Source organism: Oratosquilla oratoria, chromosome 22 (genome assembly GCF_046742065.1).
Source record: "Oratosquilla oratoria isolate Oo_2021 chromosome 22, ASM4674206v1, whole genome shotgun sequence".
NCBI classification, from domain to species: Eukaryota; Metazoa; Arthropoda; class Malacostraca; order Stomatopoda; family Squillidae; genus Oratosquilla; species Oratosquilla oratoria.
The window spans coordinates 14,156,311-14,172,714 of NC_134798.1; the positions used below are offsets into that span (position 1 = coordinate 14,156,311).

Consider the following 16,404-nt stretch of genomic DNA (forward strand, 5'->3'; position numbering starts at 1 on the left):
GGGTTAATAAGATTCGGTGACCATATGGAAACAGTATACAGGTAAACGTCGACTTACGATGGCCGCGACTTACGATTTTTCGACTTTACGATGACGACGACGACGACGATATATATTTAACCCCTTCCATACGGTGCCGCACACGTAGGCGTCATGAGGAGCAAGTGGATTCGCGAGGCTGCCATATCGGCGTCTTGATTATATTGTAGTCGCCCCTGTGTTTTTACATTCTCTCAAATGTGCCCTGAATCCCATTCTCTGTGGTTTTCAAAATTCGCGGGTGAAAGAGAGAACGATCGATATAAGCGGTGACTATATTTTATGATGCGAGTATTATTACGACACGTCGTACGGCTGGCATTGGCTGCTGCCCGCGAGATTTAAGTCCGTACTGAAAATACATATTATAGTGTTTGAATATGGTAAAAAGGATAAAAATAATTAAATAAACTACTGTACATGTTTAATAGGCTATATTCAGTATCTCTGGTGGTTAATATACAGGTAGGCTAGGTACAGTGACCACGGAACAGTGATACACAAATTGGGGATCGACTTACGATGAAATCGTCTTACGATGGATCTATCGAAACCTAATGCCATCGTAAGTCGACGTTTACCTGTATTCCAAATGTGGATTAACTAACTATTTATATAGCATTTTAATGAGAGATGGAATTTTTAAGTCAAAAGATCACGCAATCGGTCCTAGAATCTTAATTGCATTCTTAGAGGCTGAAATACATTGCTTAGATGATTTGAAATTGTTACTGATAATTACACTGAGATCCTTTTCACTATCCACTTTTGTTAATGAATTTCCAAATAACTTGTAATCGTACTTACTGTTATTTTTACCTATGTGCATAAACTTGCATTTACTTGTGTTAAATTTCATTTGCCACTTTTCAGACCATTGCTGTAGTTTATCTAAATCTTCTTGAATATCTAATTGATTTAAGTGATCATGTGCCGTTTTGCACAGTTTTGGACCATCAGCAAATTTGGAGAGAATAGATTTTTGTCTGTGGTCTATATCATGTTATATTCAACAAATACAACACCTTCAATGACTGGCATGCACGCACATGCACACATCCCTAGTTACATCCGTGACCAAGCTAACTGACTTTCTTGACCACACCCTTTTGACAACAAAATATTCTTGGAGTCTCAGGTTAAACCTCCATCGTGAACAATAGCCATAGCTGTCTCTCAGATTAGCCATCTGCATCGACGATTCTACCGACTGAAGCAACCCAACTTCTCAGTATGCCTCATATGGCAACAACATCCTTTTCACAAATTGGCAACCCTTGTAAATATTTGTATATGTATATGTCTGGCAATCCTTGAGCTTCCCTGAAGGCTTGCCATGTATGTAGTAGTTAGAATAGACCAAGAACAGAACAAAACCGATTAAAACCAAGAACTCGACCTGAGTTTCTCTTCACCACCAATTCAAATGTAGAGAACACACATTCTACATCATTTATATATACTATGAATAGAAGTGGCCCAAGAACAGAACCCTGAGAAACTCCACTCATAACATTTTTCCATTTAGAAGTTTTGCCATTTAGAACAACTCTTTTCATCATTCAACCACTTACAAGTCCAACTTAATAGGCTACCACTTATTCCATGTTAAGCTAATTTAGTAAGTAGTCTTTCATGGGTGACGGTATCAAAAACTTGTGCAAAGTCTAGATATATTAAATCTATATTGTTTCTTTTGTCATAATTCAAGATGACTGTTGTAGAATTTGAGTAAGTTAGTCACACAAGAACATTTTCATCTGAATTCATGCTGGTTATCATTTATCAAACAGCTACTTTCTAAATGATGTTCAATAGCATCTCTGATGATAGTTTCCATAATTTTTCCTACAATTGAAATCAAGCTTATAGGCCTGTAGTTATTTGGTTTCTTTTTGTCACCTTTTTTTGAATATGGGAGTAACGTTAGCTAGCTTCCATTCTCTTGGGACATATCCAGATATGGATTTCTTGAAAATAATTTCTAATGGAACAGCAATCTCATTTTTCATTTCCTTTAAGATTCTTGGATGCCAACCATCAGGCCCTGGTGTTTTATTAACTTTGGCTGTTCAGTCTTTACATGGATGGGGTGCAAGAGGTGAATGCAAGGGTAGTGGGTCAGGGGTTGGAGATGGTTAAAGAAAATGGAGGAAAGAGGGGGGTGAGCCAGTTGTTGTTTGCTGATGACACTTCGCTTGTAGCAGGATCAGAGGAGGGATTGAGGAAGTTAGTGACAGAATTTGAGAAGGTGTGTGAAAGAAGGAAGCTGAAGATAAACGTGGACAAAAGGTGATGAGATGTACAAAGAGAGAGAGTGACAGCAGGCTGGAAGTGAGTATAAAGGGTGAAAGACAGGAGGAAGTGGATAGTTTTAGATACTTGGGTGTGAATGTGGCAGGAAAGAGAGTGGGGGTGGAGGTAGAATGTAGATTGAGAGAAGCAAGTAAATGCCTTGGTGAATTAAGTGTAATGAGAAATAGACATGTGGGAATAGATGCTAAGAAGTGGTTATATGAAGGAGTGATTGTGCCAACAGCATTGTACAGGGCAGAAACATGGAACATAAGAGAGGAGGAGTTTGAATGTGTTTGAGATGAAATGTCTGAGAAGTATAAGGGTTACTCGGCTAGATAGAGTGAGAAATGAGGTGAGGAGGAGAACACAGGTGGAAAGGGAGCTGGGAGATAGGGTTGATGAAAGAGTACTGGGATGGTTTGGACACATAGAAAGAATGAGTGAGGAAAGATTGGTAAAGGAAATGTGGAAGGCAGAGGTGGAAGGAGTGAATATGAGGGGGGCGTCCTAGGATGAGATGGATGGATGGGGTGAAAGGGGCATTACAAGAGAGAGGAATGTCTGTTGAGGAAGGACGGGAGAGGACAGAAGATAGGGGTGAATGGAGAAGGGTTGTGTATAGATGATGCTGTGATGCATGAGGGGGAGTGGTTGGGGGATAGGGTTGAGGGAGTATGTATGAAAAATAAATTGATGCAGCCTGAAGGGATTTCTCCCCGTCTTCTCCTTTTCTGCGTGAGGGGACGGAGAGGGGGGTCGCCGAATTTATGAAGCGGCCTTGCTGTGGATGTGCTGTCTTGCGACAATGCTTTTGACCCAGGGCGGTGGACAGGGTGCAGGATGACCCGTCATCCAGGAGGTGCCAAGATGAGAGGGAGGGAAGAGGGTGGAGGGGAGTGGAATATATAGGAAATGGAATGGGTGGGAGTGGTTTCTATGCCTTTTCCTTTTTGGCTACCCCCCTGTGTAAGGGGGGAAAAAGCCTTTGGTATATGTATGTATGTATGAGTTTTTCTATACACATTTTACTTTTTTCTTTTGTTATATTTACTGTAGTGAGTAAATTCACCCTAGACTTTTCACAGGTTTCAGTTTGGAGTTCATTTTGAGGTGTTTTGTTTATGAATACTGAGCTAAAATAATTGTTTAAATTATCACACATTCCTTTATCTGAATATTCAAGTTGACTGTCAGCAGATAATAGTGGGCCCATGTGATTCTTAATAACCTTTTTATCTCTAATGTAACTATAGAATTCTTTGGGATTCTCTTTGGATTTATCAGTGATATTCACTTCATATTGTCCTTTTCGTTTTTTATTGTCTTTTTTTTTTAAATCTCTCTGTATTATTTCGTAACTTTGATAGTAGGTGCACCCGAGCATTTGTATTTCTTATAAGCCTGTCTCTTTTTAGCAATACTTTTTTCAGTTTCTTTGTCAAGCCATTTTGGGCGAACTTGATTTGGGGGGCATCTGTCCTTAACCCCTTCCATACGGTGCCGCACACGTAGGCGTCATGGACTTAGATCTCAGTGGCAGCAGCCAATGCCAGCCGTACGACGTGTCGTAATAATACTCGCATCATAAAATATAGTCACCGCTTATATCGATCGTTCTCTCTTCACCCGTGAATTTTGATAACCATAGAAAATGCGATTACAAAAGAATTAGAAAGAATGTCATTATGGAGGGGCGACTACAATAAATATAATCAAGACGCCGATATGGCAGCCTCGCGAATACACTCGCTCCCCATGACGCCTACGTGTGCGGCACCGTATGGAAGGGGTTAAATGGAATGTAAGTATGAATCATGTTGGTGTATTTTGAAATATTTCCTACATCTGATCTACAGGTCTTTTGCTTAATTTTGCCTCCTAATCCGTAAGCTGAAGCTCCTGACATAGTCCTATGAACTGAGCTTTACTGAAATCAGGCATTTTAGATACACAAGTATCTATTCTAAAAAAATTTAGCAGTTTGAATCTAAGTTGTGATTGCTACTTGCAATAGTTTCACCAACTTTTACATCAGTTATCATGCTTTCATGGCTAGTGATTAATAGATCGAGTAAATTTCTATGTCTTGTGAGCTCTTTTACATGCTGAATTAAGTAATTGTCACCAAGAAAATCTATCAAGTGACTACCTATATGGCCATGTTCAAGGGTCATCCAATCATTGTCAGTAAAATTTAAATCACCCATTATCAATAAGTTCCAATTGCAGAAACTAGACAGTTCTTGAAACAACAATTTGTTGTCTGATAATGATAATGTTTTTGGCCAATATATTACACCTACATTCATTTTTTGTCCATTTGTTTGTGTTAATTCTACCCACAAACTATCATATGCATCCTATTTCACTTTCTCTAAAACATAGGCATGGACATTTCTTTTTATGTACAACAGAACACCTCCACCTTTCTTGTGATTACTATCCTGATGAAAGTGTTTAAATCCCACAATATTAAATTCAGCTTCAAACTCTCCACTATTTAACCATGTCTGTTATTTCTATCATATCGAGATTTTTGTCTTTGACATACACCTGGATTTCTTGGAATTTGTTCCTAATACTATGAGCATTAAAGTACATGGTTTTAAGAAACTTGATAATTTCTTTTTAACATGTTTTGAGTTTCAACATCATGCCTTACATTATGATTTTATTCTTTATTGACACCTTATTCTATGTCGACATTTGGTCCTTGATTGACATTCAGTGTCTCATGGACATTTGCCCCATCACAGACATCTGGTCCCACACCAGCCACCCATCCTTCATAGACATTCTGTCAGGCATTATGTCCTACCATGATATTTTGTCCTCCACTATCATTACATCCCATCATGATTTTTGTCCTCCACTATCATTACATCCCATCATGATATTTTGTCGTTTGACATTACATCCTAATGTAATATTTTGTCCTCTACCAACATTATATCCTAAAACGATGTTTTGTCCTACACTGACATATTGCTCTACATTATTGCTATGCTCTACTCTATTTTCCCCCATACACTCTATTTCCTCTTCCCTTTGAGTTTCTACCCCAAAAAAGGATCTAGTTCATCATAAACTCCCACAATGAGGTTTGTAAGAACATCTTTGCCTCTGCAAGTAAGGTGGATCCCATCAGAAGCATAAAGGTCATGATGCCTGGAAAAGAGATACCAAGGATCAAGAAAGTGGTATCCCAGTTGTGTGCACAATCATGATATCCTCTCATTGATCCCTATGGCTCTACTGTTCCAACATGAGCCAGCATAGATCCTTGGATGGATCCCACAGACTACATGAAGGCTCCCATGCTCCTTCACCTCCTGAAGGAGGACCTTGTAATTCCAAACAAAATTCTCTGATCTCACCCTACCCACATTGTTACTTCCCGCATGAACAATCATAACTGTGTTCGTCACCTTTGCTCCCTGATGGTCTGAGTACAATCAGCGATCCCACAACCTGGTTGACATACATGCTTGCAACGTCGTTTAGTCTTACCCTGCAGGATGTCATCATAGCCTTGCACAATGGAGTCCCCCACAACCAAGACCTCCTGATTGTCAGCCACAGTGGCAGAAAATTATCCTTAGTCACTCCCATGGGTCTTGCTGGGAAAAAAAATGTTGGACTTTTGACAGTGTTGTCTTGGAGTAGGTCTGTTTCTTTCACTGGCTGAAAGTAGTAGGAAGAGTGAACCAATCACTCATTGTCAGCTCTTTTTATATAAAATAGTGAAGACCATACAGTTGAAGTTGATAAAGACCTTAGGCCTTGTCTGGAGACTGAGTGGTAACCCCTGAGGATACATCTTCAGATGGAGGTAAAGAAATTGATGGGGTTTGGAAATGGGCAGTAAGGACATGATTCTGCCATCCTGCTTGCAGAATCACTGCTAACAGGTACCCATAATTGTTCACTCTGGAATTCAAGCACTATCACACTTTCCTATAGGACAAATTTACTGTATGTCAGTGATCACTAATATTGGGTTCTTTAACTAGTAGCAAAGCCAGTCTTGTTAGAGTGTCTCATCTTACATACATACATATACCAAAGGCTTTTTTTCCCCCTTACACGGGAGGTAGCCAAAAAGAAAAAAGCATAGAAACCACTCCCACCCCTGGATGACGGGTCATCCCTGTATCCCGTCCACTGCCCTGGGTCAGAAGCAGTGTCACAAGACACAGCACATCCACAGCAAGGCCACTTCATTAATACTGACAGACATTTCTGTGGAAATGTTTCATCACAGGCTGTGTATAGATAATACTGTGATGCAAGGAAGGAGGGGATAGGGAGTGGTTATGTATGAATTATAATTTGACACAGCCCAGAGGGACCTCTCCCCATCTTCTATTTTTCTGCATGAGGGGATGGAGAAAAGTAGTTGCCAATAAAGTGAAGCAGCCTTGCTGTGGATGTGCTATGCCTTGCTGCATTGCTTCTGACCCAGGGCAGTGGGTGGGATACCATGACAACCTGTCATCCATGAGGAGCTAAGATGAGAGGGAACAATGGGTGGTGGATGGGAGTGAAATTGGTGGGAGTGGGTACTTGCCTTTTGACTTGGCTACCTCCCTTGTAAGAGGGAAGAAGCTCATGGTATATAAATAGACTTAGACATTTACAAGTTGATCATGCTTATTTGAGTCATCATCTAGAAGTATGAACGTAATTTTTCTAGCATTTTGCAGATAATTTTTGTTCCTTTATATCCATGAGGTAATGCATTTTTCTCCAACCAACTCCAGTAATCTATTTCCTTTTGTCTACATCCTAACAAGATATTCTACCCCCACCCTGCCTTTGGATTTTCACTACCCATTCTTTCACTCTATCCTGTACCTCTCTTTTCTGCTGATCCATGATTTCTTTAAAGTTTACTTGTTCTTTCCCTCAAAAGTGTGCTTATACATGGAAAAGAGATAAGAAACAAAGCAAATGGCAAACATACATCAAACTAAGAAACGAATATGTAAAAATACGCAGAGATGAAAAGAGAAATTACGAAAAAAAGATAATAGACAAATGTAAAGAAGAACCCAAACTATTTTACAAATATGTAAATGGAAAACTGAAAAACAAACAAGAAATAGAAAAACTGTGCCAAAATAAAAAAGAATTTACAGAAGAACTGGAAATGGCTGAAATAATGAACAACCACTTCAGATCAGTATTCACAATAGAAAACTTGCCTAACAGTGAAGCTAGAGAGAGAGAATTATCCCCAGCAATGAAAGAAATAAACGTAACACAAAAAGAAATCAGTGATCAAATTAAAACCCTGGATGTCAGAAAATCACATGGCCCAGACGGAATAGCAAACTGGATACTGAAAGAATGCATGGAAGAATTAACTGACAAAATATATGATATAATTAAATCATCAATTAAAGAAGGAAAAGTACCATTGGACTGGAAAAAAGCAAACATTGTACCAATTTATAAGGGAGGTGATAAGGAAGATCCATCTAACTACAGACCGGTCTCACTAACAAGCACAATAGCAAAAATTTGTGAAAGAGTGATCAAAAACAGATGGGTTAAGTACCTGGAAGAAAAATCTATACTGAACCCAAATAAATTTGGATTTAGACAAGGGAGATCCTGTACAACAAATCTGATTTGCTTTTACTCAAGATTAGTAGACATAATAGAAGAAAGAGATGGATGGGCAGACTGTGCTTTTCTGGACCTGCAAAAGGCATTCGATAAGGTACCTCATAGGAAACTAATAAATAAGATAGAGTCAAAAGGTGGCATCAGAGGAAAATTATTGGAATGGATGAAAGACTTTCTGATTGGGAGGAAAATGAGAGTTGTAATTAGAGAAAAATTCTCCAACTGGGAAGAAGTAAAAAGCGGGGTCCCGCAAGGATCAGTACTGGCACCGATCATGTTCGCTGTATACGTTAATGACATGAATGAAGGCGTGGAGTGCTATATAATTTTTTTTGCAGATGATGCAAAATTACTTAAGAAGGTAAAAACGGAAGAGGACTGCAACTCATTGCAACAAGATCTGGACACAATATGGAATTGGACTAAAAAATGGGAAGTAAAATTCAATATTAAGAAATGCAGCATAATGGAATTTGGAAAGAGTAAAAATAGAATATCAAAAGATTACAGAATTGGGGAAGAAAAAATAAATAAAACAAACTATGAAAAAGATCTTGGAGTGATGATTGGAAAGGACATGAAACCAGATAAGCATATAAACAAGATGTTCGGAGAAACCTACAACTTATTGAGAGCAATCAAAGTGGCATTTACCTATATGGACGAAGAAATGATAAGGAAAATACTTGCTACACTAATAAGACCAGTACCAAAGAGAATATTAAGAAACTAGAAAGATTACAAAGAGCGACAACCAAACTAGCACCGACACTCGCCGAACTAACATATGAGCAAAGACTATCCAAATTGAACCTACCAACTCTAGAACAAAGAAGAGAAAGAGGAGATTTGCTAACTATCTACAGAAAAATGAAAGGAATGGAAGTTTTAGACAGGAATGACCTATTAATGTGGGACAACGGTAAAACAAGAGGACACGGAAAAAAATTGAAAAAGGATAGTTATAGAAAAAACTTGAAAAGGAACAGTTTCCCACACAGAGCGATAAATACATGGAACAAATTAGACAACAAAACAGTATGTGCTAACACTATACAGGAAAACGTCGACTTACGATGGCCGCGACTTACGATTGTTCGACTTTACGATGACGACGACGACGACGACGATATGATAATTTAACCCCTTCCATACGGTGCCGCACACGTAGGCGTCATGAGGAGCAAGTGGATTCGCGACTCTGCCATATCGGCGTCTTGATTATATTTATTGTAGTCGCCCCTGTGTTTTTACATTCTCTCAAATGTGCCCTAAATCCCATTCTCTGTAGTTTTCAAAATTCGCGGGTGAAAGAGAGAACGATCGATATAAGCGGTGACTATATTTTATGATGCGAGTATTATTACGTCACGTCGTACGGCTGGCATTGGCTGCTGCCCGCGAGATTTAAGTTCCGTTATAGTGTTTGAATATGGTAAAAAAGGATAAAAATAATTAAATAAACTACTGTACATGTTTAATAGGCTATATTCAGTATCTCTGGTGGTTAATATACAGGTAGGCTAGGTACAGTGACCACGGAACAGAGTGGGGATCGACTTACGATGAGATCGTCTTACGATGGCTCTATCGAAACCTAATGCCATCGTAAGTCGACGTTTACCTGTACAAGATTTTAAGATATAACTTGTTGCGGAGAGACACAAAGACGGGTCACCACGAGCATAGCTCCCCTCCCGTATATTACAACTAGGTAAATACAACTAGGTAAATACATAGGACTCAGAATTTCAGGAAGTTTTCTAGTATCTCATATGTGCAAATTGAACCTTATGTAGAAGGAGGCTTACCTCAGATTATTAAAATTGCCTGTCTTTAGTTTGAATGAATGCTAAAGTAGTAGAACCTCAGTTCTCAAACATTTCACAAGTCAGTCAAATCAGTTCTTAACAGACAGACAAAAATATATATATATATATTGCTGTGGTAGTCAACCAAGATATTGGTTCTTAACCAACTCAAATGGAGAAAATTTTGAAAAAATTGAAATTCAAAGTTTTAGGGAAAAATATCACCCAGATTAAGTTGTATCTAGTAAATCAGTAAACTTGTTTTGGTCCTTGACCAAATCAGTTCTGGAACAGTTTTCTAAAACTGATAGTGGTCAAGACCCAAGGTTCTTCTGTACAGTAATGTAATATTAGATTAATCTCTCCTCCAGCAAACTTTACCAACTCACCCACCATCCTCTATAAACACTCCTCAATCAACTATGATAAAACGAGGAGCATAATAAAAATAATATATAGAAAGCAATAGAGTGAAAGTCAAACTTTGATAGCAATGCAAAGAATAGAATAAAAAAATCTTATTCAGTGGTTTAGAATTAAATTATATCAGTAAAAATAAATATTTGGAATTGTGTGCTGTTTAGTAGTCTAATTTCACCAAAAAATTCCTTTTCTAAAATAGAACACTTATGTATACTGTGTTTTTAGATGTTTCCCAGCTAATACCAACACACAAGTGAAAACTCGCTATTGAAGGCAACACAATAGGTACAGCAGAGAACAGGTCAGAGCAAGGGCCACAGACTGACTTTGAGATTATAATGTGGATCAGATTTTTGTATTTACCTAGATGTATTTTATGGGAAGAGAGCTATGCTCATAGTGACCCGCTTTTGTATCTTTATGCATCCAGTTTGTTGTTAAAATCTTGTATAGTTTTAACTCTCGCTGTTTCCTCATTCAGTTTGTTCTAGGTATCTATTTCTCTGTGTGGGAAGCTATTCTTTTTCAGATCTCTTCTGTAACTGTCCTTCTTAAGTTTCTTCTCATGTCCTCGTGTTTTTCTTCTGTCCCACTGTCGTCTCTATAAAGAATTTCCATCCCTTTCATAATTCTGTAGATCGTTACCAGATCACCTCTTTCTCCTCTTTGTTCCAGGGTTGGTAGATTTAGTTTATCCAATCTTTGTTCATATGTCAAATTAGAGTGTTAGTGCCATCTTTTTCATTGCTCTTTTAATTCTTTCTAATTTCTCTATGTTTTTTTTAGAATTAGGTGTCCATAGTGTTGCAGCATATTCCAATTTTGGTCTTATCTTATCTGTGTAATTAATATTTTCTTTACCATTTCTTCATCCATGTAGTCAAAGGCTACTTTCATTGATCTTGATAAGTTAAAAGATTCTCCGTCTAATTTGTTGAAATGTTTGTCTGGTGTCATGTCATTAGATAGTTACTCCTAGGTCCCTTTCCGAGTTGACTTTTTTAACTTACATTGTACCAATTTTATATTGACCCAATATTCTATTTTTGCTTTTTCCAAATTCCATTATGCTCCATTTCTTAATATTGATGTTCACTTAACACTTTTGACTCCATTTCCAGAATTTGTCCAGGTCTTCTTGAAAAGATTTGCAGTCTTCTCTACTTACTCTCTTTAGTAGTTTCGCATCATCTGCAAAGAAGTTCATATAACATTCCACACCTTCATCCATGTCGTTTATATAAATAGCAAACATTATCAGAGCCAATACAGAGCCATGTGGGACTCCACTTATCATATCTTCCCAATTTGAGTTTTTGTCTCCTAAGTACCACCCTTATTTTTCTCCTGTTCAAGAAATCTTTCATCCATTCCAATAACTTTCCTTGTATATCACCTATTATTTCAATTTTTCTTAGTAGCTTTTTGTGTGGTACTTTGTCGAAAACCTTTTGTAAGTCCAAGAAAGCACAATCTACCCATCCATCTCTTTCTCATATTATTTCTATTAATCTTGAGTAAATGCATAAGTTTGTGGTACATGATCCTCCATTTCTAAAACCAAATTATTTAGGATTTAGTATTTTGTTGTCTTCCAAGTGTTAATTGATTTATTCCTAATAACTTTTTCTCATATTTTTGGTACTGTGCTTGTAAGGGATACCAGTCTCCTTTGTATATTGATACAATATTTGCATTTTTCCAATCTTGTGGTACTTTTCCTTCTTTGAGTGAGATGTCAATTATCCTTTGTATTTTGTCCATTAGTTCATCTATACACACTTTCAATATCTAATTTGTAATTCCATCAGGCCCGTGTGACTTTCTGATGTCAAGGATTTTTATTTGGTCCCTTATTTCTTTCTGTGTCACCGATATTTCTTTCATTTCCAGGGATCTTCCTCGATGTCCTTCCTCCCAAATTTTTGAGCTTTCATTTGTAAATATAGACCTAAAATGCCTGATCATAACTTCAGCCATTTCTACATCATCTATATATTTTTTATTTCCTTTGTGCAGTTTCACTATTTCATGTTTGTCTTTTAGTTTATCATTTACATTCTGTAAAATAGTTTAGGTTGGTCTTTGCATTTATATATTATATATTTTTCGTAGTTTCTTTTTTCCTCCCTGCAGATAGGCTTTAGGAAAAGGTAAAGATGTTTTTTAGGCCTTTATGGATTTGGAAAAGGTTTATGACAGGGTAGACAGGAAGACACTGTGGGAGGTATTGCAGATATATGGGATAGAAGGAAAGCTGTTAAGACCTCAGTCAAGAGTTTTTACAAGAGTAGTAGAGCTTGTGTTAGAATCAGAAGTGGAGAGGATGAGTGGTTTGAGGTAAAGGTGGGACTTCGCCAGGGATGTGTTATGTGACCTTGGGGTGGTGCGAGAGGTGAATGTAAGAGTAGTGGGTTGGGGATAGGAAATGGTTAAAGAAAATCGAGAAAAATGGGAGATAAGCCAGTTGTTGTTTGCTGATGACACTGCTTGTGGCAGGATTAGAGGAGGGATTAAGGAAGTTAGTGATGGAGTTTTGGAAGGTGTGTGAAATAAGGAAATTGAAGATAAATGTGGGTAAAAGTAAGGTGATGAGATGTATTAACATATTGGAAGTGTGTATTAAGAGAGACTGAAGGAAATGGAGAGCTTTAGATACTTAGGTACAAATGTGGTGGGAAAGGGAGTGGAGGTGTAGATAGAATGTAGTTTGAGAGAAGCAAGTAAATCCCTTGGAGAATTAAAAAGTATAATGAGAAACAGACATTTGGGAATGGATGCTGAGAGGAGATTGTATTTACCCAGTTGTATTATACGGGAAGGGAGCTATGCTTGTGGTGACCTGTCTTTGTATCTCACAGCATCAAGTTTTTTCTTAAAATCTTGAATAGTGTTTGCACACACTGTTTCTTTATCTAATTTGTTCCAAGTATCTATCATTCAATGTGGGAAGCTTTTTTTTTTCTTTTTTTTTCTTTTTTCAGATCTCTTCTGTAATTATCTTTTTTTAGTTTCTTTTCGTGTCCTCTTGTTTTTCCATTGTCCCATTTCAATAAGTCATTCTTATCTAAGATTTCCATTCCCTTCATAATTCTATAGATAGTCTCCTCTATCCCATCTTTGTTCCAGAGCTGGTAATTCTAATTTGGACAGTCTTTGTTCATCTATCATTTTGGAAAGAGTTGGTGCCAGTTTTGTTGTTGCTCTTTGTATTCTTTCTAACTTTTTTATATTCTTTTTGGTAGTGGGTGTCCATAGTGTTGCTGCGTACTCAAGTTTTGGTTTTATTAGTGTATTTAAATTTTCTTTTATCATTTCCTCGTCCAAATAGGCAAATGCCACTTTTATTGACCTCAATAAATTATAGTTTTCTCTTACTATTTTATTAATATGCTTATCCGGTGTCATGGCTTTGCTGATCATCACTCCAAGGTCTTTTTCCAAGTTTACTCTTTGGACCTCTTCACCAATTTTATAATCTCTCGATATTCTGTTTTTACTTTTTCCAAATTCCATTATACTACATTTCTTGATATTGAATTGCACTTCCCACTTTTGAGTCCATTTCCAGATCTTGTCCAAGTCTTGTTGTAATGAGTTGCAATCCTCCTCCGTTTTTACTTTCTTTAGTATTTTTGCGTCATCTGCAAAGAAATTCATATAACACTCTACTCCTTCATCCATGTCATTTATGTGTATAGCAAACAGGATTAGGGCCAGTAGCCCAGTACTGATCCCTGCGGGACACCACAATTTGAGAATTTGTCTCTAATTACTACTCTCATTTTCCTCCCAGTCAGGAAGTCTTTCATCCATTCCAGTAAATTTCCTCTGATGCCACCCATTGATTTTATCTTCCTTATTGTGTGGTATCATATCAAATGCCTTTTGTAGTTCCAGGAGTAATTGTGCTGACAGCACTGTATGGGACAGAAATATGGAATACAAGGGAGGAAGTGAGGAGTTTGAATGTGTTTGAGATGAAGTGCGTGAGAAGTATAGTAGGGGTTACTAGCCTGGATAGAGTGAGAAACAAGGAGGGCGGAGGAGAACAGTGGTGGAAAGGGAGTCGGGAAATAGGGTTGATGAAAGAGTATTGGGATGGGTTTGGACACATGGAAAGATTGAGTGAAGAAAGATTAGTAAAAGAGGTGTGGAAAGCAGATGTGGGGAGTGGTTATGTGTGAATGAGATTTTGATGCATCCTGAAGGGAGTTCTTCCATCTTTTTTTCTGCATGAGGGGACAGAGAGTGGGTGTCACCAATTAAATGAAGTGGCCTTGCTGTGGATGTGCTATGTCTTGTTGCATTGCTTCTGACCCAGGGCAGTGGGTGAGATGCAGGGATGACCCATCATCGAGGAGAAGCCAAGATAAGAGGGAGGGAGGGGGTGAATGGGAGTTGAGTATGTGGGGATAGAATGGATGGAAGTGGAATTTATGCCTTTGTTTTTTGGATACCTCCCTTGTAAGGGGGAAAAGCCATAGGTATGTGTATATATGTATTTATGTGGCATTCTCTTCCTGTTTATATATTTATTAATGTTTTCCTTTGTATATTGCAAAAGTTGATCAAATACATGTAATAAGTTATCTTTGTTTTATTATTTCAGGCTTCATGGGTAAAAGGCAAATTAAAATGCCCACAGTGCGGTGCTCGTCTTGGGTCCTTCAACTTTGTGAATAAGACTGTTTGTGTGTGTGGTGAGGCTTCTGTCCCTTCTATACACATCCTTAACTCTAAGGTTTGTCTAAACTTTCTTTTTTTCTTTTGTGATTAGGTGGTAGTGTTGTAATAAGAGACAAAGAGTTGCATGATGTTTTTATATCCTCTGTATGGGGCAGAGACTTGGAATTTAAGAGGAGCAGAGAGGAAAAGTTTAAATGTGTTTGATATGAAGTGTCTGAGAAGTATGGTAGGGGTTACAAGGTTGAATAGTGTGAGAAATGAAGAGGTGAGGAGGAGAGTGAAGGTGGAAAAGCAGATGCCAGATAGGGCTGATAAAAGAATGTTGGGATGGCTTGGGCACATGGAAAGAATTAGTGAAGAAAGATTAGTAAAAGAGGTGTGGAAACCAGAGGTGGAATGAACTTGAAGGGATGACCAAGGATGAGATGGATAGATGGGATGAAAAGATTGAGCAAGAGGGGGGTGTCTGTTGAGCAAGGAGAGGAGAAGGGAGGAGATAGGGGTGAGTGGAGAATGGCCATGTATAGATGATATTGTGATGCAAGGATGAGAGGAGGTAGGGGATGGGGGAGTAGGGAGTGGTTTTGTGTGAATATTTTGATGTAATCTGAAGGGATTTTGCCCCATAAAGACAAAGAGAGGGTGGGGTGGTTGCCGATTAAGTGAAGCAATCTTGCTGTGGATGTGCTGTGTATTGCTACATTGCTTCTGACCCAAGGCAGTGGGCAGGATACAGGGATGACCCATCATCTATGAGGAGCTAAGATGAAAGGGTGGTGGATGGGAGTGGTATGGGTGGGAGATGGTGCATGCCTTTTGACTTGGCTACCTCCCATATTAGAGGGAAAAAGCCCTATGTATGTAGATAGAATGTATGTATGTATGCAAGATACACACATATAGAAGAAAACATACAAGAATGAGAAGAGATGAGAAAGAGAATCCTGAGAAGGATGTAATTGACAAATATAAGGATCAACCAAAGCTGTTCTTCAGATTTGTAAATGGTAAATTGAAGCACAGAGAAGGACTATCCAAGTTGAAATCTGAAGGGGTAGTACATGAAGAAGCAAGAATACAAGTTGAAATAATTGTCATTTTTATTATCTGTTTGATCTTTTCATAGTATTTGCCTTGGAACTGTATTAAATGTCTTGTTTATGTTTATAGCTACTATAACCATTCTTTTTGGTAGAGCTTTCTTATTGAATCCCTCAGTCACATGTTGGGTGATGATAAGAAAATTGGTTGACAAACAAATGTGCATTATTGTGATAGGATAATAGTCATTGTTGTTGTTCCATTGACTGGAAACCTGCAACCCTACAGCAGCTGGCAATGGTCTTCGTGCCCCCCCACCCACCCACCCACCCACCCAAATGAAGAAGAAGAATCTTTGGGAAGAAACTTTGGAGTTTTTCTTATGGGACTGTTTCTGTATCACTGAATAAAAGTATAATAGGGGGGAAAGTAGTTGCCTCTTGTTGGCTCCTCACATATGAAAATGTGT

General features: G+C 38.1%; 1 protein-coding gene across 1 annotated transcript in view; it reads left to right on the forward strand.

Moving 5' to 3' along the window:
• LOC143037439 (E3 ubiquitin-protein ligase RNF180-like) overlaps positions 1-16,404 on the forward strand; it is a 138,239-nt gene that overhangs the window by 26,303 nt on the left and 95,532 nt on the right. Inside the window, exon 4 of the mRNA XM_076205660.1 lies at positions 14,818-14,949. Coding sequence (XP_076061775.1) covers positions 14,818-14,949 — 132 coding nt within the window. The remainder of the gene's footprint in view (positions 1-14,817; positions 14,950-16,404) is intronic.